The sequence below is a fragment of the Coregonus lavaretus genome, assembly GCF_964263955.1.
Source record: "Coregonus lavaretus genome assembly, chromosome: 5".
NCBI classification, from domain to species: domain Eukaryota; kingdom Metazoa; phylum Chordata; class Actinopteri; order Salmoniformes; family Salmonidae; genus Coregonus; species Coregonus lavaretus.
Window position 1 is genome coordinate 64155356 of NC_139992.1, and position 25371 is coordinate 64180726.

Here is a 25371-nt window from a genome sequence, read left to right on the forward strand (position 1 = left end):
TGTTTATAGTAGGCCTACCACGGTTTTGTTCTGTTCGTTCATTCATTCGCATGAGTAGTTGTCGGTATTCTAAGCCAAACTGCTATTCAGTATTTTTGTTTTGCAGGAATAACTAGGCTACTGCTTTCAGCATGTAGTTTGTATTATTTTGGTAAGACGGCTGTGTGTACGGCTGCATTCACATAAGCTGTTTGTAATAAGTGAATTTACTATCTATCCTGTGGCCTATACTCATTGCCAAATAGACCTTGCTTTAGTGTGTAGTGCGCTGTCCATTGTGCTGATACAGCGCAGCAGAGATGGGCTACAGATGTCGCGCCAACCTGTCACTTCAAAAGCACTCGATGGTCTCGCAATCTCAGCATTTGAACTTTATGTTAATTGTGGTATAGCGTGATATAAGCAGAATTCAATATAATTCCAATGCAAGAACCCCACATTTTTTGGCCCCCTCACTGATTTCAACTGTCCTCTTAGTCACTTTATCCTGGCGCCGGGTCTGTCTGCTTGGCTTGGCAAGTAATATCGACCAAATAAGCCATTTTGCATCAAATATGTATGCTGCTGCATACAGACTAATCATGCTACACCCAAGAAAAGCTCAACTAATCCAACTGGCATTTCAGGTCGATCTTACAACTGGCATTTCAGGTCGATCTTATTTCGGTGAGAATGGAAGGATCGATTACTCAGGAAGTTCAACAGAGCATCAAGGAGGCTGCAACTCTTCTGAAAAGGTAAGAAACAATCTAGCTGGTTGGTTTTGATCCAAATCTTGGTGTTATAGCCAGTGGCGTCATTTTCAGCAAAAACCTATGGTATGGAATGGTAAAATGACTTATTTAACCAGCCTATATTTTCATTGCCAAAATGGCCTTGATTAGTGTGTAGGGTGCTGTACATGGTGCTGATAGAGCGCAACAGAGATTTCGCGCCAACCAAAAGCACTCAATGGTCTCAGCACTTTTGTGTTTATTGTGGTATAGCGTGATATAAGCAGAATTCAATATAATTCCAATGCAAGAACCCAAATGACGCCCCTGGGTATAGCTACATATTGGTATGTTTCATCATAGAAATAGATAGCCTACATATTATTTCTATGGTTTTCTTGGTAGCCTATTGCTTTTATTATTTAGAGCCTTTGCAGTAAGCTCCAGTTTATAGTTCATGCCCAGTTCGGTATGAACATGTTTGTATGGAGAGGTAGTTTTGAACAATCTGTTCCACACAATGCAGTAAATTAATCGCTAGCCTACTAAACAGTGAAAGGTTGTTTCAGTGCACAGAATAATCATAACAGCCATGAGCTAGAAACTCTGTTTATTTTATTCTGTTAATGCTTTCCTTTGTTCATACTTCCTGCGTTGTCAGAGCTCCATGTGTCTGTGTCTGTCCCTGTCATATGGGTTGTGCGTCAGGAGCGTGCACGATTTTGCGCACCGCTATACAGTACGTTACTGGGTTTCTGCCATTCGCCAGTTCCATTCATGTAACCATTCATGATTAATGTTGTTTAACGTGTGCTTAATTTAAAGTGTACATGGAAGTGTTCACGTTGGTTTTAGACAGAATATATGCCATGTGGTAAGTATGAGAAAGCCAGTTACATTTGTATTAGCCAGATTTGTTTTATGTTGCCATACATTTTGGTATGTTCCAGGAAGTGTACTTTGGGTATATATTTGGGCTCTTTTTGGAGAGCTGTTTTTGAATTCAAGTGGGGTGGCTGTTTGAGCCACCCCACTTGAGCTACAGGATAAGCCTGTTTTAGGCTTAGTGCAGTTTATTTATTTTGTTTGAGAAGTAAGTCTGTTGTCTACCCGTTTGTCTTGTGGATATCTTTGCCAGCTATCACTATTGAACACTGTAAATAAATATAAACACTTATTCACCTGAACCTTCTGCCTCCTCCTGAATATCTGCCCTGAAGACCACATCTCTACGTTACCCATTTCACACTGGAGTATGTTATTCTTGCTGTGCAAATTTCCATATTGTATAGCTGGAACCATACTATAGCTCTTAGTTTTGCATGCTGCCATGGAAAAACAAGGCCAGCTCTTCTCTGAGGAAAGTCTTAGCCAGCAGTAGGCAAATGAGTTGATCCCTGGACAAAGGAGAGTTACTGTGTGTCTAACTGAGCAGAACATGGAGACCAACCCCCATCAAACTACACACAATACCCCATAATACATTTTTGCAAATGTATAAAAAATAAAAACTGAAAAATAACATTTACATAAGTATTCAGACCCTTTACTCAGTACTTTGTTGAAGCACCTTAGGCAGCGATTATAGCCTCGAGTCTTCTTTGGTACGACGCTACAAGCTTGGCCCACCTGTCTTTGGGGAGTTTCTCCCATTCTTCTCTGCAGATCCTCTCAAGCTCTGTCAGGTTGGATGGGGAGCGTTGCTGCACAGCTATTTTCAGATCTCTCCAGAGATGTTCGATCGGGTTCAAGGCTGGGTTCTGGCTGGGCCACTCAAGGACATGCAGAGACTTGTGCCGAAGCCACTCCTGTGTTGTCTTGGCTGTGTGTTTAGGGTTGTTGTCCTGTTGGAAGGTGAACCTCGCCCCAGTCTGAGGTCCTGAGCGCTCTGGAGCAGGTTTTCATCAAGGATCTCTGTACTTTGCTCTGTTCATCTTTGCCTCGATCCTGACTGGTCTCCCAGTCCTTGTCGCTGAAAAACATCCCCACAGCATGATGAAGCCACCACAATGCTTCACCGTAAAGATGGTGCCAGGTTTCCTCCAGATGTGACGCTTGGCATTCAGACCAAAGAGTTCAATCTTGGTTTCATCAGACCAGAGAATTTTGTTTCTCATGGTCTGAGACTCTTTAGGTGCCTTTTTGGCAAACTCCAAGCGGGCTGTCATGTGCCTTTTACTGAGGAGTGGCTTCCATCTGGCTACTCTACCATAAAGGCCTGATTGGTGGAGTGCTGCAGAGAAGGTTGTCCTTCTGGAAGGTTCTCCCATCTCCACAGAGGAACTCTAGAGCTCTGTCAGAGTGACCATCGGGTTCATGGTCACCTCCCTGACCAAGGCCCTTCTCCCCCGATTTGCTCAGTTTGGCCGGGCGGCCAGCTCTAGGAAGAGTCTTGGTGGTTCCAAACTTCTTCCTATTTAAGAATGATGGAGGCCACTGTGTTCTTGGGGACCTTCAATGCTGTAGAAATGTTTTGGTACCTTTCCCCAGATCTGTGCCTTGGCACAATCCTGTCTCGGAGCTCTACGGACAATTCCTTCGACCTCATGGCTTGGTTTTTGCTCTGACATGCACTGTCAACTGTGGGACCTTATATAGACAGGTGTGTGCCTTTCCAAATTATGTCCAATCAATTGAATTTACCACAGGTGGATTCAAGTCAAGTTGTAGAAACATCTCAAGGATGATAAATAAATAGGTCATTTAGCAGACGCTCTTATCCAGAGCGACTTACAGGAGCAATTAGGGTTAAGTGCCTTGCTCAAGGGCACATCGACAGATTTTTCACCTAGTCGGCTCGGGGATTAGAACCAGCGACCTTTCGGTTACTGGCACAATGCTCTTAACCACTAAGCTACCTGCCGCCTATGATCAATGGAAACAGGATGCACCTGAGCTCAATTTCAAGTCTCATAGCAAAGGGTCTGAATACTTATGTAAATAAGATATCTGTTTTATATTTTTTATACATTTGCAAAAATGTCTCTTTATTTATGGGGTATTGTGTGTAGATTGCTCAGGATTTTTATTAATTTAATCAATTTTGGAAAAAGGCACTGTACATACACAGAGACAGGACGCCTCATGTTTGGGTGGCCTTCATTTAACTAACCTTCATTTAACTAACTAAAACTTACTCTAAATAGCTCTAACTCATTCTAACTCTAGCTCACTAACTCTCACGCTCACTAACTCTAACAAAAAAAAAACTGGATTAAATATGAATATATTATTAGGGTTAGGACAATTCTTCCCTTAAAAATATGAAGAGAATGTCTGAGTTAGATTATCATTAATGACATGCACTGGTGACCAGTGGAGGCTCCTCAGAGGACGAAGGGGAGGACCATCCTCCTCAGTGAATTTAATAAAAATAAAAATGGTAAAACATTAAAAAAGTTATTCTTTTTAAATAAAACTATACTAAATATAATCACATGTTACCAAATAATTGATTAAAACACACTATTTTGCAAAGAAGGTCTACAGTAGCCTCAACAGCACTCTGTAGGGTAGCACCATGATGTTGCCGGAGGATGGCTAGCTTCCATCCTCCTCTGGGTACATTGACTTCAATACAAAACCTAGGAGGCTCATGGTTCTCTCCCCCTTCCATAGACTTAGGAATCTATGATGGCGTAGCAGTGTGGTCGTGTTTTCTGTTGTCCTCGTGTAAATAGCCAGTTTCTTTAGTTTTTTGTATTTTTTCCGTATATATTTCTCTATCTCACTTCCCATCCTTTAACCAAATATACTTTCCTGCAACCCGCCTCACCCAATGTGGAACGTATTCTATTATTTCTTAATTTTTATCAAGAACCTACGGCTGAAACTAGCCAGCTAGCCGGCTAACTAGCTACTTGCTATTAGCCACCGTTTACGGTCTTCACCACTGTCCGTGGCCTGCACTACCTACCAGCCAGCTCTAGCCTGGACAATTATCGTTCTGCACAGCGTGCTATCGACCCAGAGCATATCGGATTTTCTGCCGGAATCGCTGAATCAATTGACCTTAACACCGGATCATCGCAACTAGCTAGCTGCAACCGAATGGCTGTTGTTGGCTAATTCACCACTGTCCCAATGCACCAGTTAGCCTTGAGCTAGCCTTGAGCCAGGCCCATCTCCTGGCTATCTACCTCTCTGTCAACCGGACGGGACTTCCTAGTGTCGACACGGAGCCCCGCCGATCCATCACGACTGGTCTGCCGACGTAATCATCTGATGTGGTTTCAACAGGCTTCCCATTGCGACGACCACGAAGATCCATCTGCTAGCCCCGGCCCACTAGCACGCACAATCAACAGCCGTGCCTCCTGCTCGCCTGTGCTGTAGCAGTCTACAAACTGCTCCCGGACGTAGCTATTGCTGTTCACTGGACCTTATGATCACTCAGCTACACAACTGATGCCTGCTGGACTGTTCCTTTACACGGTACCCTATCCTGTTTATCTGTATAGCCTCAGCCCAAACTTTCGTCGCCATTACCAGTTGTTGTCTTAGCCCTCTCGAATAACACCTGTGATTTTATGCCTCTCTCCCATGTCAACATGCCTAGCCTATTGCTGTTTGGGCTAGTTCTTATTGTACTATTTCACTGTAGAACCTCTAGTCCCGCTCAACCAGCCTCAGAGAGCTCCTTTGTCGCACCCCCATACACGCGGAGACCGGCTCAATCGGTACCTCCAGTGATGCTACCTCTTTCATCGTTACCCAATGCTTAGGTGTATCTCCACTGTACTCATATCCTTCCATATCCTTGTCTGTACATAATGCCCTGAATCTATTCTACAACGCCCGGAAATCTGCCCCTTTTATTCTCTGTACCCAACGCACTAGAAGACCAGTTCTTAAAGCCTTTAGCCGTATCCTTATTCTATTCCTCCTCTGTTCCTCTGGTGATATAGAGGTTAACCCAAGCCCTGTAGCCCCCAGTTTCACTCCTACTCCCCAAGCGCTATCATTTGTTGACTTCTGTAACCGTAAAAGCCTTGGATTCTTGCATGTTAACATCAGAAGCCTCCTCCCCAAGTTTGAGTTATTCACTGCGTTAGCACACTCTGCCAACCCTGATGTTCTAGCAGTGTCTGAATCCTGGCTTAGGAAGGCCACCAAAAATCAGAAATGTCCATCCTGAATTACAACATTTTCCGTCTAGATAGAACTGCCAAAGGGGGAGGAGTTGCAATCTACTGTAGAGATAGCCTGCAGAGCTCTATCATACTATCCAGGTCTGTGCCCAAACAGTTTGAGCTTCTACTTCTAAAATTCACCTTTCCAGAAATAAGTCTCTCACTGTTGCCGCTTGCTACAGACCCCACTCAGCCCCCAGTTGTGCCCTGGACACCATATGTGAATTGCTTGCCCCCCATCTATCCTCAGAGTCCTGCTTGGTGACCTAAACTGGGATATGCTTAGTGAGCAGGCCTTTCTAATTGACCAGGCCCGGGTATCCTGGATGGATATTCACCACATTCCGTCAGTAGAGGATGCCTGGATGTTCTTCAAAAGTGCTTTCCTCTCCATCTTAAATAAGCATGCCCCATTCAAAAAATTCAGAACTAAGAACAGATATAGCCCCTGGTTCACCCCAGACTTGACTGCCCTTGACCAGCACAAAAACATCCTGTGGCGTACTGCATTAGCATCGAACAGCCCCCGCGATATGCAGCTTTTCAGGGAAGTCAGGAACCAATATACACAATCAGTTAGGAAAGCAAAGGCTAGCTTTTTCAAACAGAAATGTACATCCTGTAGCATTAACTCCAAAAAAGTTTTGGGACACTGTAAAGTCCATGGAGAATAAGAGCACCTCCTCCCAGCTACCCACTGCACTGAGGCTAGGAAACACTGTCACCACTGATAAATCTACGTTAATCGAGAATTTCAATAAGCATTTTGCTACGGCTGGCCATGCTTTCCACCTGGCTACCCCTACCCCGGCCACCAGCTCTGCACCCTCCGCTGCAACTTGCCCATGCCCCCCACCCACTTCTCCTTCACCCAAATTCAGATAGCTGATGTCCTGAAAGAGCTGCAAAATCTGGAACCCTACAAATCAGCTGGGCTAGACAATCTGGACCCTTTCTTTCTAAAATTAGCTGCCGAAATTGTCGCAACCCCTATTACTAGCCTGTTCAACCTCTCTTTCGTATCGTCTGAGATCCCCAGAGATTGGAAAGCTGCCGCGGTCATCCCCCTCTTCAAATGGGTGACACTCTAGATCCAAACTGTTACAGACCTATATCCATCCTGCCCTGCCTTTCGAAAATATTTCAAAGCCAAGTTAACAAACAGATCACCGACCATTTCGAAACCCACCGTACCTTCTCCGGTATGCAATCTGGTTTCCGAGCTGGTCATGGGTGCACCTCAGCCATGCTCAAGGTCCTAAACGATATAATAACCGCGATCGATAAAAGACAGTACTGTGCAGCCGTCTTTATCGACCTGGCCAAGGTTTTGACTCTGTCAATCACCGCAATCTTATTGGCAGACTTAATAGCCTTGGTTTCTCAAATGACTGCCTCGCCTGGTTCTCCAACTACTTCTCAGATAGAGTTCAATGTGTCAAATCGGAGGGCCTGTTGTCTGGACCTCTGGCAGTCTCTATGGGGGTACCACAGGGTTCAATTCTTGGGCCGACTCTATTCTCTGTGTATATCAATGATGTCGCTCTTGCTGCTGGTGACGCTCAGATCCACCTCTACGCAGACGACACCATCTGGTTAGACCGTAATATCTCCTTCCAGACTCACATTAAGCATCTCCAATACAAAGTTAAATCTAGAATCGGCTTCCTATTTTGCAACAAAGCCTCCTTCACTCATGCTGCTAAACATGCCCTCGTAAAACGGACTATCCTACCGATCCTTGACTTCGGCGATGTCATTTACAAAATAGTTTCCAACACTGTACTCAGCAAATTGGATGTAGTCTATCACAGTGCCATCCGTTTTGTCACCAAAGCCCCATATACTACCCACCATTGTGACCTGTACGCTCTCGTTAGCTGGCCCTCACTACATATTTGTCGCCAAACCCACTGGCTCCAGGTCATCTATAAATCTCTTCTAGGCAAATCCCTGCCATATCTCAGCTCATTGGTCACCATAGCAACACCCACCCGTAGTATGCGTTCCAGCAGGTATATCACACTGGTCATCCCCAAAGCCAACACCTCCTTTGGCCACCATTCCTTCCAGTTCTCTGCTGCAAATGACTGGAACGAACTGCAAAAATCTCTGAAGCTGGAGACACTTATCTCCCTCACTATCTTTAAGCATCAGTTGTCAGAGCAGCTTACCGATCACTGCACCTGTACACAGCCCATCTGTAATTAGCCCACCCAACTACTTCATCCCCATATTGTTATTTACATTGTTATTTATTTTGCTCATTTGCACCCCAGTATCTCTATTTGCACATCATCTTCTGCACATCTATCACTCCAGTGTTAATACTAAATTGTAATTTAGTATGAAAAAACGTATGCACTCACTAACTGTAAATCGCTCTGGATTAGAGCGTCTGCTAAATGACTAAAGTGTAAAATGTACTTGTATTTTGCACTATGGCCTATTTATTGCCTTCACTCCATAACTTACTACATTTGCACACACTGTATATATATATATATTTTCTATAGTGTTATTGACTGTACGTATTGTTTATTCCATATGTAACTCTGTGTTTGTTGTTTTTATCGCACTGCTTTGCTTTATCTTGGCCAGGTCGTAGTTGTAAATGAGAACTTCTTCTCAACTGGCTTACCTGGTTAAATAAAGGTGAAATAAAATTAAATAAAAAACTTACACAGTAATTATGACAACTCCTGGAGGATGTCCTCCAACCTATCAGAGCTCTTGCAGCATGAACTGACATGTTGTCCACCCAATCAAAGGATCCGATAATTAATCTAGTACTGAAAGCATAAGATACAGCTAGCTAGCACTGCAGTGCATAAAATGTGGTGAGTAGTTGACTCAAATAGAGAGAAAGACAATAGTTGAACAGTTTTGAACAAATTAATTTCTTCCAAAATGAAGGAGAAGGAAGAGAGAAATATATATAGAGAGAGAGATTGTCATTTTTTTTCACTTTCAGTTTCAATTACAAGGCTAGCAAATGCAGCTAGTTAGTTTAACCTACTGAAACACCCTGCTCAAACAGCGGGATGCTATATTAGCTAGCTGGCTATTACTATCCAACACAACACTGAAACTCTTCCAAGTCAAGGTAAGCTTTTGGTTTTACTAATTTATTTCCACCGGGGCCCGCCGGTGTAACTGCTTACTGACTGTACACTGTAACGTTACTGCATGATTGTAGCGTGTTTACTAACACGTTAGTTCTATTAGCCATGCTGACTATGACATTACTTTAGCTCATGTGGTGACAACGATGTAGGCTATGTGTAGCGGTTTGGCTTGGAAAGGTTTTTTAGCCTGGTCACATACAACTGATGTGTTGTGCACAGAGGAGGAGAGCACATGGATGCGAGAAGGAATACAACGTGGCTGTGTGTTTATGCATGATCAGGGGTGTATTCATTCCGCCGATTCTGTTGAAAAACGTTTCTTAAACGGAAGCAAACGGAACAAAACGGGGATAAACATACTTGAATTTGTCCAATAGAAACTCTCATTTGCAACTGTTGGACTAATGATTACATCCTATATAAGCTAGATGCAGGCAAGAGTATGCAAGGCGGTATTGAATGTCATTGTCTGTCCATGTGTCACTGTCACCTCAAATTTGTCTCTCAACCTGTGTGCACCTACGTTGTAAACTTTCATTCATAGACTAGGTTGTAGCAACCTCATGATGGGTATAGGGAAATAAACCTATCGCTGTTACATTGAACTGGGTGAATTGAATTTGAATGACAGTCATCCAATATGCTGTAATAGAAATAAGGACATGCTCATGAAAAAAAATTGTCCTCCTCATCTTAAATGGCACTGACCGCCACTGCTGGTGACACGACAACAACACACCTTATCATTGATCTTGCTTACTTCCTTGAACTTTGTACGGCCATAGATAGATATGCAAAAACACGTAACCCTACATGAGGTTTGTGATGAGAGATTATTTCTCTGACAAGATAACAGTTCTGTTGTAAATGTGAGAATGTTTCAGAGAAAATTAAAGAAAATGTGTGAGTGTGGGAAAAACTAAGTACTCTATCTACGAGGCCACAATAATGGGAATTTCCTTATTGTGGTGGAAAAGTTCATACCCGACAAGGCAAGTTCTGGAATGTAACATACATTACATTAAATAAATATTGAGAAGGTCTATTGTTTCAGTTTTAACAAAGACAAGGCTTTTGCAAACATACCCATTGGAGCCCGGGTTTGCGTCCCAAATGGCACCCTATGTAGACAATAGGGTAGCATTTGGGACACAGACCAGGAAAACTGTGGCTGGACACCATTGTAGCAAAGGCTCACCTCCCCATAAACAAATTTCATCATTTTTTAAACAAAGAGTCATTGCCAACTGCTAGGATGCTATTTTTAAAAATGAGGAAACTGCAGAAGGGGAGGAACTAGGGTAAAAGTTTTTTCAATAAGTTATATTATTATATACTTTATAGCGTGTCAAGGTTTCATTATGTAATAAACTGGGGAATCTGGTGGCTGGTCCAGAGATAGAAAATGATTCACACCCCTTTGCTTTAACACTCCAAATTGAGCTCAGGTGCATCCAATTTCCTTTGATCATCCTTGAGATGTCACTACAACTTGATTGGAGTACACCTTTTAATTTTTTTATTTTATTTCACCTTTATTTAACCAGGTAAGCCAGTTGAGAACAAGTTCTCATTTACAACTGCGACCTGGCCAAGATAAAGCAAAGCAGTGCAATAAAAACAACAACACAGAGTTACATATGGGGTAAACAAAACAAAGTCAAAAATACAACAGAAAATATATATACAGTGTGTGCAAATGTAGCAAGTTATGGAGGTAAGGCAATAAATAGGCTATAGTGCAAAATAATTACAATTAGTATTAACACTGGAATGATAGATGTGCAAGAGATGATGTGCAAATAGAGATACTGGGGTGCAAATGAGCAAAAATAAATAACAATATAGGGATGAGGTAGTTGGGTGGGCTAATTTCAGATGGGCTGTGTACAGGTGCAGTGATCGGTAAGGTGCTCTGACAACTGATGCTTAAAGTTAGTGAGGGAGATAAGTGTCTCCAGCTTCAGAGATTTTTGCAATTCGTTCCAGTCATTGGCAGCAGAGAACTGGAAGGAATGGCGGCCAAAGGAGGTGTTGGCTTTGGGGATGACCAGTGAGATATACCTGCTGGAGCGCATACTACGGGTGGGTGTTGCTATGGTGACCAATGAGCTAAGATAAGGCGGGGATTTGCCTAGCAGTGATTTATAGATGGCCTGGAGCCAGTGGGTTTGGCGACGAATATGTAGTGAGGACCAGCCAACAAGAGCGTACAGGTCACAGTGGTGTGTAGTGTATGGGGCTTTGGAGACAAAACGGATGGCACTGTGAGTCCAATTTGCTGAGTAGAGTGTTGGAGGCTATTTTATAAATGACATCGCCGAAGTCAAGGATCGGTAGGATAGTCAGTTTCACGAGGGCATGTTTGGCAGCATGAGTGAAGGAGGCTTTGTTGCGAAATAGAAAGCCAATTCTAGATTTAACTTTGTATTGGAGATTCTTAATGTGAGTCTGGAAGGAGAGTTTACAGTCTAACCAGACACCTAGGTATTTGTAATTGTCCACATACTCTAGGTCAGACCCGTCGAGAGTAGTGATTCTAGTCGGGTGGGCGGGTGCCAGCAGCGTTCGATTGAAGAGCATGTATTTAGTTTTACTAGTGTTTAAGAGCAGTTGGAGGCTACTGAAGGAGTGTTGTATGGCATTGAAGCTCGTTTGGAGGTTTGTTAACACAGTGTCCAATGAAGGGCCAGATGTATACAAAATGGTGTCGCCTGTGGCCAATTCAATTGTTTGGACATGATTTAGAAAGAAACACACCTGTCTATAAGGTCCCACAGTTGACAGTGCATGTCAGAGCAGAAATTATACCATGAAGTCCAAGGAACTCTCCATAGATACAGAGGCATACAGTATATCTGGGGAAGGGTATAAAAACATTTCTAGAGTGTTGAAAGTTTCCAAGAATAGAGTGGTTTCCATCATTGGGAAATTGAACAAATATGGAACTACCCAGACTCTGCCTAGAGCTGGCCGTCCGACCAAACTGAGCAAACGGGCAAGAAGGACCTTGGTCGTGGAGGTGACCAAAACCCAATGACCACTCTGACAGATCTACAAAGTTCCTTGGCTGAGATGGTAGAACCTGCCAGAAGGACAACAGTCTCTACAGCAATTCACCAATCTGGGCTTTATGGGAGAGTGGCCAGACGGAAGCCACTCCTGAGAAAAAGGCACAGGACAGCACACCTGGAGTTTGCAAAAAAGCATGTGAAAGACTCTGGTCTGATGAGACTGAATGCAAAGCCCAATGTCTAGAGAAAACCAGGCGCAGCTCATCACCCGTCTAACACCATCCCTACCGTGAAGCATGGTGGTGGTAGTATCATGCTATGGGGATACTTTTCAGCGGCAGGGAGACTGGTAAAGATAGAGGGAACAATGAATGGACCAAATACAAATCCTTGATGAGAACCTGCTTCAGAGTGCAAATGACCTTGGACTGGGGCGAAGATATACGTTCCAACAGGATAATAACCCCAAGCACACAGCTAAAGCAACTCTGGAATGGCTTCAGAACAAGAATGTGAAAGTCCTTGAGCCAAAGCCCAAACTTGAATCACATTGAAAATCTGTGGAAAGACTTGAAGATTGCTGTTCACCGCCACTCCTAACTTAACAGAGCTTGAGAAGATCTGCAAGGAAGAATGGGAGAAAATCCCCAAATCCAGATGTGCAAAGCTGATACAGACATACCCAATACGACTCAAAGCTGTAATTGCCACCAAAGGTGCTTCTACAAAATATTGACTCAGGGGTGTGAATACTTACGTAATTGAGATATTTCTGTATTTCATTTTCAATAAATGTGCCCAAAAACTTTGTCATTATGGGGTATTGTGTGTAGATGGGTTAGAAAATAAATATATTTAATCACTTTTGAATTCAGGCTGTAATACAACAAAATGTGGAAAATGTCAAGGGGTGTGAATACTTTCTGAAGGCACTGTAAAATGCAAAATGACTAACTTGGATGTAATGGATTTGAAGAACCTAACAGTGCTCTGCAAACTGTATTATCTTAAACATTGTGGTATCACTGTGCTACTCAATCAACAAACACTACCATAAACTCTATTAAAAAAATAACCTATTTTCACAAACGTCCTTCTTTCTCCCTGTAGTTCTAAGGAAGCACAGGAAGCGAGGGTGTCCACTGCGTCTCAGAATAGGAACAAGGGATGTTTTAGGTCCAAATCCGCAAAACAAAGGAAATGAGGGCTAGGAGACAAAGGAAGCTCCTATGGACAATAACAAGAGGTTCATCAGAGACCAACTGAGGCGGCTCACAATAGCCGGTCAATTCACAACATGGACTCCTAGAAAACACACAGGCTCTGTTACAACTGTCAACAAAAGCAGACTCAATCGGCATTAGGGCAACTTCTAGATCTTTAACACTGCATTGTTGGAAAAGGACCCGCAAGTAAGCATTTGACTTACACCTGTTGTTTACGAAGCATGTGACAAATACAATTTTATTTTATTTTCTAACTAGAAGAAATCCCTACGGCCAACCACAATGCTCCTTTGCTAAGTTGCTATGGATGGGCTGTGTTCGAAAGAGCATAATGGTGCTCATGGTTGGGTTAAATGTGACACATAGTGATCCCTAAGTTCAACTCTATAAACTTCTGTGGTATGCTATCTCTATTTAACTAACGTTTCATTAGAACAATGGATACCTGTACGTTTGAGTCAATTCAGCAATTAAATTAAAGTTACATGACAAGTGTCAACACTACCACCTTTCGACACTACATCAGAAAATACATTGATATATACTCTCCTATTTTACTTTCAAGTGCTTCATGGTGTGCTCAATCTAATTACAATTCCCTATTCAAAATGTTATACGATGCTAGACAGAGACTCCATGAAAGTCATAACTGGAAAGCAGGGAGGCATTAGCTACTATCACGGAGTGTGAGCAGCATGTGCAGGCATGGAGCTGAAAACTATTTGAGAGAAATGCCGCCATCATACCTAAAACCTTTCTGAGTGATCTAAGTGGAGAAGGATATTGTACCGAGGTAAAATGTCAAGTGCTCTTCAGAGGCAAAATGTTCCCCTAGCTGTCAAATGACCAATCTGCCTCGAATCCTAGTGACAACCAACACCTCCCTCTACAGGTAGGACTAGGACATGTTGAGTTGTCTGGAAACAAAATGCTTCCAAGTTCTGAAAAATCATGCAGTGCCAGTAGCAGGTGAAACAATTGTAAACATTTGCTGCTGGTTTATTCATATCAAATCTTTCCACAGCTCTAAACTTTGAATGAGAGATACAAAATATAGTGGCATTAACATGCTACCAAATAAAACAACAGTAACATATTTTATTTAAAACAAGGAGGACCAAGACAATCTTAAGATTTTGTTCTATTGAACATGCCATCACATTAAATGCATTGTACTTTTACAAACAGTGCCTTGGTCCTTCTTGTTTGACCAATTAACCCCTTCACCAAAGATCACCTTCATTTTATAAAGATCTACTAGTATATCTTTCCTTCTTTATTCAACAGTAAAATGGGTGATGCCCTTACCTTTCCCTGTGGGGAAGAAGCACTCCATCTCCACGCTGCTGCGGGAGTGGGAGATACAGAGGGCCGAGCTGGGCACCAGGCCCTCCTGAGGGGGGCTACGGTCGGTGGTTCGCACCAGACACCAGCCAGAGCGGTCACTGGGCCTCTCCAGCAACTCCACAGTCTGACCCGTCTGGAGGCTGAGCTCGCTCGAACAACCCGCTGTGAAGTCCTGCAGCACCACCGTCAACTCACAGCCTCCGGAGAGCTGAGAGAGAGACAGAGTGAGAGAATAGTGAGTTATATAGTCTTTAAACAAGGCTGGTCTTTCGCACAAATAATACTATATCATTGCAGAGAAAAGGAAAGAAAGCTCACAGCTCATGTTGTTGTTATGCATATGCCCATAGCACTCCATTAAACTAATATCTGAATACACCTCACTGTCATAACCCCACAGGGCTTGACCTACACTGGAACTTGAGCTGTGAGCATTCCAGGGAATAGGGTGCCATGTGGGACAGCCAATGATAATCATTACAGATAATTATGAATGAATCGTGAATAATGATGAGTGAGAAAGTTAGATGCACAAAGATCATGCCCCCCAAAACATACTAACCTCTCAGCATTACCATAAACAGGGGAGGTTAGAATTTTTTTTGGGGTATGATATTTAATCCTCTAACTTTCTAACTCATCATTATTCACAATTCATTCATGGTTATCCGTAATCATGGTAGCATCCACATTAATGTAGTGTTCAGAAACATATTAAATTCTTATTTACAATAAAAGTAACTCCAAAATGACACAATACATTATTTACCATTCATTTCTATTGGGCACAACATAGCAGAAACCCAACCAAAACAAACTGCAAATGCATCCAACAAATGTGTAGAGTCACAAGCTTGATGTAGTCATTGCATACTAGAAATATGGGACCAAATACTAAACCTTTGACTATATTTAATACACTATAAGGGAATTTGTCCAAATACTTATACCTTCAAGTGGGGGGACTAGATACATAAAGTGATTTCATTTCTACGGTAAAACAGATATGTATAATAATACCCTAATACCCAGACATTCTGTACTGTCACCTCATATAAAACATTTGATCTCAAATCCAAAATGCTGGAGTATAGCGCCAAATTAAACATTTTAGCTTCTCTGTCCAAATAAATACGTAGGGGAGTGTATCAGTTCAACACAGCTGACCTCATCATTAACTCATTATCAGTATCAGAGATCAATTTAGTTTCTGGAGAGAGGTCATGATGTCATATTTAGCAGGTTAGCCGTGTTCGTCACTAATCTTGTTCTGGAGGCAGCTCTGCAGAGTGATCACTAGCTGGCACAGCCGCAAAGTCCTAAAATCTGAATTTAAACCTTACCCTAACCTAAACCCTAACCACACTGCTAACCCTAATGCCTAACCTTAAATTAAGACCAAAAAGCTAATTTTAGTTTTCATGAATCTTTACAATATAGCCAAATTTGACTTTGCAGCTGGCACATCTAGTGGAAATCGCTCAGTTCTGCCTCCAGGGCAAGACTCATGCCAATAAACGTCAACCTGCTCATGTTTACACCCACTAAATGACTCAACTGGATGGTATGAGTATGTTAGTGAAGTGTGGTAATAAACGGACACATTTAGGCTATATCTCATGGTTGTCTGGTGATTATGGCTGAGTCTCAAAATAGCGACCCCTTTTGATCAGGGCCCATAGAGCTCTGGTCAAAAGTAGTGCACTATGTAGGGAATAGGGTGCCATTTGGGATGGAACTATGGGAACGCTACATGAGGAAACGGTTGTAGCACTATACCAGTTTGATCGATGAGAGTCATAAATGACTGCAGTCTCCCAGTTATGAGGAAATCCCTAGTCCTCTATGATTATTAATGTTCTCTGGCTGAGGAAGATTATCTCTGGTTTCACAATCATCATCAAGCTAGCAGCCAATTGGAAGTCAGTAAATCTCCCACCTTGCACCTTGGGAAATGAAAATAGGATAGGATCAATCCTCAGGCTGTCACTTACAGTCAACTCAACACTTCCTCATCTGCTCAGACGCTCTACTCAGCTTAGACGCTCTACTCAGGTCCCATATTAATAGCACACAATGAATACATCAAACTTCTGACTCTACAAACTTGTTGGATGCATTTTCTGTTTGTTTTGGCTGTTTTTCAGATTATTTTGTGCCCAATAGAAATTAATGGTAAATTGTGTTATTTTGGAGTCACTTTTATTGTCAATAAGAATAGATTCTAAACACTTCTACATTAATGTGGCTGTTACCATGATTATGGATAATCCTGAATGAATCGTGAATAATGATGATTGAGAAAGATAGACGGACCTAAAATGTACAAAAAGTACTGTAATTTAATTGGAGTACAGAGCCAAAACAACAACAAATGTGTCACTGTCCCAATACTTCTGGATCTCACTGTATTTCAACAGCTTTCTGGAAGCATCATCAGGCCTACATTGTTTCCAGCTCTATTCCCATATTCCCATTTCTGACCACTGAGGACCACTGAGCCGAAACATGTGCTTCATTAAAGAGCTCACTATTATTAGAATTCTCACTGTAAGCCCCAGTTAAGTTACATGGACAAGGCATACACAGAATGTTTTCAAGGGAAAAATGCTTAGTCTTGTACACAATTGTCTATAACAAAAAAACACAGTGCCAGTTTCCCAGACACTGATATACAGTGCATTCGGAAAGTATTCAGACCCCTTGACTTTTTCCACATTTTGTTACTTTACAACCTTATTCTAAAATTGATTAAATAAACAATTATCCTCATCAACCTACATACAATACCCCATAATGACAAAGCGAAAACAGGTTTTTAGAATGAATAAAAAATAAGAAATACCTTATTTACATAATAATTCAGACCCTTTGCTATGAGACTCGAAATTGAGCTCAGGTGCATCCTGTTTCCATTGATCATCCTTGAGATGTTTCTACAACTTCATTGGAGTCCACCTGTTGTAAATTAAATTGATTGGACATGATTTGGAAAGACCCACACCTGTCTATATAAGGTCCCACAGGTCCCACAGTTGACAGTGCATGTCAGAGCAGAAACCAAGCCATGAGGTCTAAGGAATTGTCCGTAGAGCTCCGAGATAGGATTGTGTTGAGGTACAGATCTGGGGAAGGGTACCAAAAAATGTCTGCAGCATTGAAGGTCCCCAAGAACACAGTGGCTTCCATCATTCTTAAATAGAAAAAGTTTGGAACCACCAAGACTATTCCTATCTTCCCAGACGGAAGCCACTACTCAGTAAAAGGCACATGACAGCCCGCTTGGAGTTTGCCAAAAGGCACCTAAAGGACTCTCAGACCATGAGAAACAAGATTATCTTGTCTGATGCAACCAAGATTGAACTCTTTGGCCTGAATGCCAAGCGTCACGTCTGGAGGAAACCTGGCACCATCCCTACAGTGAAGCATGGTGGTGGCAGAATCATGCTGTGGGGATGTTTTTCAGCGACAGGGACTAGGAGACTAGTCAGGATCAAGGGAAAGATTAATGGAGCAAAGTGCAGAGAGATCACTTGATGAAAACCTGCTCCAGAGCGCTCAGGACCTCAGACTTGGGCGAAGGTTCACCTTCCAACAGGACAAAGACCCTAAGCACACAGCCAAGACAACACAGGAGTGGCTTCGGGACAAGTCTCTGATTTTCCTTGAGTGGCCCAGCCAGAGCCCGGATTTGAACCAGATCAAACATTTCTGGAGTGACCTGAAAATTGCTGTGCTGCGACGCTCCCCATCCAACCTGACAGAGCTTGAGAGGATCTGCAGAGAAGAATGGCAGAAACTCCCCAAAGACAGGTAGCTTGTAGCGTCATACCCAAGAAGGCTTGAGGCTGTAATCGCTGCCAAAGGTGCTTCAACAAAGTACTGAGTAAAGGGTCTGAATACTTATGTAAATGTAATATCTCAGTTTTCATTTTTAATACATTTGCAAACATTTCTAAAAACCTGTTTTTGTTTTGACATTATGGGGTATTGTGTGTAGATTGATGAGGGGAAAAAATTATGTAATACATTTTGGAATTTGGCTGTAAAGAAACAAAATGTGGAAAAAGTCAAGGGGTCTGAATACTTTCCGAATGCACTGTATATATTTTTAAAGCATGCTCAATGGAAAGTATTTATTGAAATAGGGTTTTAGTCCAAGAATAGGCTTAATTTGTGTCCGGGTGTCACGTTCGTTCATCGACGGGTCAGACCAAGGCGCAGCGTGATATGCATACATGTTTATTTAAACTTAATAAACACAACGACAAAACGTGAAGTCCAAGGTAGACACAAACAACATACCTTTCACGGAACAAGATCCCACAACCCACTAGTGCCAATAGGCTGCCTAAGTATGGTCCCCAATCAGAGACAACGAGCGACAGCTGCCTCTGATTGGGAACCACACCGGCCAACATAGATCTAGAAAACCTAGATCACAAACATAGAAAATCACACCCTGGCTCAACAAATAAGAGTCACGCCCAGAGTCAGGGCGTGATACCGGGAAACCGGCCCACAGAGTTCAATGATAAATCTGCCTGACTGCAGAATCTAATACACACCTCTCAGCTTCTCACAATAAGCTGACTAATATGCCCACAGCACTGATAAGAGGCATGACTCATGTCCAAATGCTACCACCGAAAGTGTGCTTATTTCGTGTTCCCTGTTATCATGGCAGTTCACACCCAGTGCATAATAGGACAGAGTTCACAGAGTCAACAGAAATCTCTGGGGTAAAGTTTACCTTTAGGTAGAGATCTAGGATCAGTTTCAATTCCCCCAATCCTAACCTTAACCATTAGTGGGGAAATGCAAAACTGACCCTAGAAACCATCTAGGGGCAGTGGTGGAAAAAGTACCCAATTAAAAAATAGTAGGGATGACCACGTGTTCTCTTGATAAGTGCGTGGATTTCACAATATTCCTGTGCTGCTAAGCATTCAAAATGGAACGAGTACTTTGGGTTGTCAGGGAAAATCTATGGAGTAAAAAGCACAATATTTTCTTTAGGAATGTAGAGAAGTAAAAGTAAAAGTTGTCAAAAATATAAATAGTAAAGTACAGATACCTCAAAAAACTACTTAAGTACTTCACACCACTGTCTAGGGGCAACTTCACCCTACTCCCCAGGGGAGAAAGTAGATTTGATTTCTTACTGGTACAGGACCTACTACATTTTTTATGGGTCTCATCATAGAATTAGATATAGACTCCCTATTAATTTAGTATGATCTCTGTCAGCCCAGTAAAGATTTGTCATATAACTTTAATCATGTATTACCTTTTAACGTGGCATAAACACAACCAGTCATGATGTTTTCATCTGATTGTCAAACAATCACTTAAAAAAGCGCTCCTGTTGGCTACCCGCAGATGTTTGTCCACTCACAAAATAATTCCAGCATTCTAACAGTGCACTGTGCACCCGCAATTTGATGAATGGAAAGAGACATCTGTTATAAAAAACCTAAACGTGCAAAGACATTCGCCAAACTGTCATTAGGCCCACTACACTTGTAGCCTGAATTGATGCGTCCACCGGGGTACACGCGCATCTCGTTCTCTGCCACTTATATCCGACTTGGCAAAATGTTTTTTTCTCTCGTTGAACCACAATGCAATTTGGAGCGTATACTGCCCATTTTCAAGTAAATTTGCTCATTTTCATGCAGCTGACATGCAGTAGGCTAATTACATTTACATTTTAGCAGACGCTCTTATCCAGAGCGACTTACAGGAGCAATTAGGGTTAAGTGCCTTGCTTAAGGGCACATCGACAGATTTTTCACCTAGTCGGCTCGGGGATTAGAACCAGCAACCTTTCGGTTACTGGCACAACGCTCTTACCCACTAAGCTACCTGCCGCCCCAGTTAAATAATGGTGCAATTGCCTATAGTTTTCTTTGCACTTTCGTTTTCATTATTGTGATAGGCTCACGTTTTACCGGTACGCCATACCGGACCGGCTTACTTTCACCCCTGCCCCTTACTGACTGCCTGGTGGCCCATTTGCCCTGAGAGCAGAGGTAACTCTGTGAGGTGCATGATTGGCCATCTGGTCAGAGGTAACTCTGCAAAGTACATAGTTGACCATCTGGTCAGAGGTAACGCTGCAAAGTACATGGTTGGCCATCTGGTCAGAGGTACAGTAACTCTGAGGTAACTCCTGGTTGGCCATCTGGTCAGAGGTAACTCAGCGAGGTGCATGGTTGGCCATCTGGGCCCAGCTGTAAAATCCATCAGTGCACGTGGGGCTCAGACAGCCTGGGCCTCTCCTCTTCCTGTCCACCTGCTTTCACTTAATACTCCAGCATGATGTCATGTATGTTTACTCTCAACAGGCAGGGCAGGCCATGTATACTACAGCACGACCTACACCACCTCAGTGTCTGTCCTTACAGGCTCCAGGCTGAAGTTTCCCCTGGGTACAGATCTAGGATCAGCTTCCTCTCCCCCAATCCCAACCTTAACCATTAGCGGGGGAAATACAAACAGTGTTTCACAACATGTGAATAGTGCCTATAAGATTCTCCCCTCAGGTATTATAGAGACAGCTAGCTGCAGGATCTGTGTTTCACCTTCCCTCCTAAATCAAACAACAACCTCCCTGTGTTCCAAAGGCAACGTAACATCAGTGAACTGAGCTTTCACTAAGTGTTGTGTCTTACAGTGAAACTGTACTCAAAGGAGTTAATTTTACAAAAACAAACAGCCCGCAGAAGAATCCCTTGTTACTATAGTGATAAATAATAGTTTGTTACTACGTCCCATCATTGTTTTGTGGTGGGCTCCTGGAAACAGCTTTGTATCATCAGTTGGTTTTATACTGGCGAGCAGCACAACAGACCTCCACATGATTCATTCTATCCAATTAGTAGAATAACAACTGCCAGTAACTCAGCCTAATTATCGTTGTGACTATAATGACATTTGATTGGAGCTGGACAGTAAAGGGGGTTCACAGTATGCATAAATAGAAGAACACAAGGACAGATTTATGTGAAATAGATTGAGGGAGACGGTTTCAGGCCATTGTAAAAGAGACTAAATAAAAACAAACATATATTTTAATGATGATATGCAACAATAGGATCCCTTAATTGGGTCTAAATAAAGTTCCTATTTTAACCTCTCCAGCAAGGCCACCTGGAAAAATAGAGATGTGTTATGAGCCAGGAATAGCACAGTGTGGTAGAATCGTGTGGGTGTCAGTGACGAATCTTCCAGAACAATAAGGGTGTGCCCTCTGTTTTCAAGAGTCACACTCTATAAAAACAAGGGCTGAGTCCCATATGGCACCATATTCCCTATTTAGTGCAGTACTTTTGACCAAGGCCCATACAGCTCTGGTCAAAAGTAGTGCACTACATAGGGAATTAGGGTGCCATTTGGGATGGGCCCCAAGGAGTAGGGGTTAAAGCATTATATTCAAACTCCACTTCATTTTATGGCAAATAAAACCAACTTTTGTTTGAGACATTACCCCATTTGGAAAAGCCCAAAACATCGAGACCCAAATCAAAAGCATAAATACAGGACTCTTCAAATGTTCGCTCCATCTCAAGTCACAACCGTAGGTGCTTCCTGCTTAAATAACCCACTGAGGACAACATTTGGCTCAGTGTGTTGTAATGCAGAGAGAGAAAGACAGAGACAGTGTGTGTGTGAGACAGAGAGAGAGAGAGAACCCAGTCTGGGTTTAAATAGCAGTTAGTTTCCAGCGTGGTTGTCAGAGCCATGCCGACTAAGGGGAACAGGAAATTGTAAAGTGTCAGAGTTTTGAGTTTCCAGGGCTGTGGTGGAACCCATTCAAGATGAACGTTTCATCATCATAGGGCCTTTATATTAAAAGGAGCTGCAGTTTTTCTAATTATGTCACTTAGTCATAGGGGTTTGGGTGAAGACAGAGGAGAAACAGAGGCAAATAATTATAACCCACCAAATTATCACAGCAATGCAAGTGACGTCCATTTTTCAGTTGTTAATTAGCTGAATGAATGATAAACACTCTGCAAGTCAAGATGTGATAATCAACTACTGTGCCAGTGAGTATTCTGCAATATTGTTCAAAGGGAGGTCATTGCAAGCCAAGCAACTTCTCTATAGTATGATAAGATTCAGTGTAAACATTCACAATTAATAATCATAAAAGAAATACTGAACATCTCCATGTTCAACGTTTTGACAATGAGTACTAAAAGTACTAAAAGTTAAGTAAATCAAGGTCCTCTGAATGCAATGGCTCAGTCCCAAATAGCACCCTATTTCCTAAAGTAGTGCACTAAATAGGGAATAGGGTGTCATTTGGGACATCGATGTAGAGGCTGTACGGTACAATGGAGCTGACATGACATGAGCCCTCTGTCCCCCAGCACAGTTTTGTCCATGAAATGTCAGCAGCTGTTGGGTCTAAGCTGCAGCAAGCAGCAGATGTGGCCGGCGTCATCTCATCTCGCCATTGTCCCAAATGACACCCTATTCCTAATATAGTGCACTACTTTTGACCAGAGCCTAGTCAAAAGTAGTGCACTATGTAGGGAATAGGATGCCATTTGGGACGCAACCTCATCTCCCCTCTACACCATCTGCACGGTATCAGGTCTCAGGTCACCTCCACCAGGGGGGAGACAGGGCCTGTTGCTAAGAGATCTCCAGGCCAGCCAGAGATGCGGTCGAGCGTCTCACAAGGTACACACGTCAAACAATGCTCACTCAGGGTCGTATTCATTAGTACACACCACCACAAAACGTTTTGCAACGGAAGGGTTTCGTATTGGACAAGTTCAGGTAGTCCTTCCCTATTCAACTTTCTTCCATTTGTTGCCTAATGAATACAACCCTGGTTAAGATGGCCACCGGCCACAGAGTTTTTGTGATGGAGACTGCTTTTCCTCGTTGGTGTTTTGGGTCATTTTTATTATGATTCAGAAGCAAGGCTGGGAGTCCATGAAGAACAAACGTAACACATAAGCCTACAAATTATGTACAATTGACAGACTAAATATATTCAAACTTAACTGAATTGGAACTAGGCCTATAAGACAATTAGAGTAGAAAGAATATACATTGGGGGGGGAAAGGTAAATGCGATATTCAGCACTCCTGGAGTGCTCATGCTTTTTCAGTAGTGTTGAGTAGGGCTGTGACGGTCATGGAATTTTGGATGACGGTAATTGGCGAGCCAAATGACGCGGTCTCCATAATAACTGTTAGAATAGCAAAAGATAATAATAATCTCCTTACTGCATGTGCTGCTGTGCTGCTGTACAAATAGAATAGAACGGGCGTCCCCATTTAAGTCAATGATGGCATAATGGGTGGACTGGTGGCCATTGCGAGTACACCCATAGGAGAAAAGCAGGAAGTAAAATATGTGCTAAAATATGTGCTGTGATTTGTTGATTCAACAAGAGATACTTTTGAGGAGATGGGAAACTCCATTCGAATCGTATTAACGCCAATTGTGTATGTTGCCCATGAGTAATCAATGGGCCGCATGGTGCATTCTGGGCGATTCTGGGACATTTTTGTAAAAAAAAAGACTGTCACCCAGAACTCAGCAAAAAAAATGGTTTACTGTTCCCAAGTATTCCCACAAAAAATTGACATTTGTGATTATGTCTCAATGTAATCAAGGTATGAAATTATTTTTATTTGGAAATACAATGTCTTTTTGGGCTTAGTTGTTCTGATCCCCCGACCATCCGCTCCGACAAAAATCAACCCGCGGCTGAATCTAGATGCCTATCCCTGTTGTACAGTCTTATGTCCAACAATGAATATATATATACAGTGGGGGGAAAAAAGTATTTAGTCAGCCACCAATTGTGCAAGTTCTCCCACTTAAAAAGATGAGAGAGGCCTGTAATTTTCATCATAGGTACACGTCAACTATGACAGACAAAATGAGAAAAAAAAATCCAGAAAATCACATTGTAGGATTTTTAATGAATTTATTTGCAAATTATGGTGGAAAATAAGTATTTGGTCAATAACAAAAGTTTCTCAATACTTTGTTATATACCCTTTGTTGGCAATGACACAGGTCAAACGTTTTCTGTAAGTCTTCACAAGGTTTTCACACACTGTTGCTGGTATTTTGGCCCATTCCTCCATGCAGATCTCCTCTAGAGCAGTGATGTTTTGGGGCTGTCGCTGGGCAACACGGACTTTCAACTCACTCCAAAGATTTTCTATGGGGTTGAGATCTGGAGACTAGCTAGGCCACTCCAGGACCTTGAAATGCTTCTTACGAAGCCACTCCTTCCTTGCCCGGGCGGTGTGTTTGGGATCATTGTCATGCTGAAAGACCCAGCCACGTTTCATCTTCAATGCCCTTGCTGATGGAAGGAGGTTTTCACTCAAAATCTCACGATACATGGCCCCATTCATTCTTTCCTTTACACGGATCAGTCGTCCTGGTCCCTTTGCAGAAAAACAGCCCCAAAGCATGATGTTTCCACCCCCATGCTTCACAGTAGGTATGGTGTTCTTTGGATGCAACTCAGCATTCTTTGTCCTCCAAACACGACGAGTTGAGTTTTTACCAAAAAGTTCTATTTTGGTTTCATCTGACCATATGACATTCTCCCAATCCTCTTCTGGATCATCCAAATGCACTCTAGCAAACTTCAGACGGGCCTGGACATGTACTGGCTTAATCAGGGGGACACGTCTGGCACTGTAGGATTTGAGTCCCTGGCGGCGTAATGTGTTACTGATGGTAGGCTTTGTTACTTTGGTCCCAGCTCTCTGCAGGTCATTCACTAGGTCCCCCCGTGTGGTTCTGGGATTTTTGCTCA

General features: G+C 42.5%; 1 protein-coding gene across 4 annotated transcripts in view; it reads right to left on the reverse strand.

Annotated features, from left to right (window-relative positions):
• Positions 1 to 25371, reverse strand: part of LOC311130047 (kalirin-like) — a gene marked incomplete at both ends in the record, with an annotated part of 358304 nt that overhangs the window by 59222 nt on the left and 273711 nt on the right. For all 4 annotated transcript variants that reach the window (XM_084162671.1, XM_084162670.1, XM_084162669.1 and 1 more), the window contains one exon: positions 14522 to 14768. In XM_084162671.1, the coding sequence (XP_084018797.1) occupies positions 14522 to 14768 (247 nt within the window). The remainder of the gene's footprint in view (positions 1 to 14521; positions 14769 to 25371) is intronic.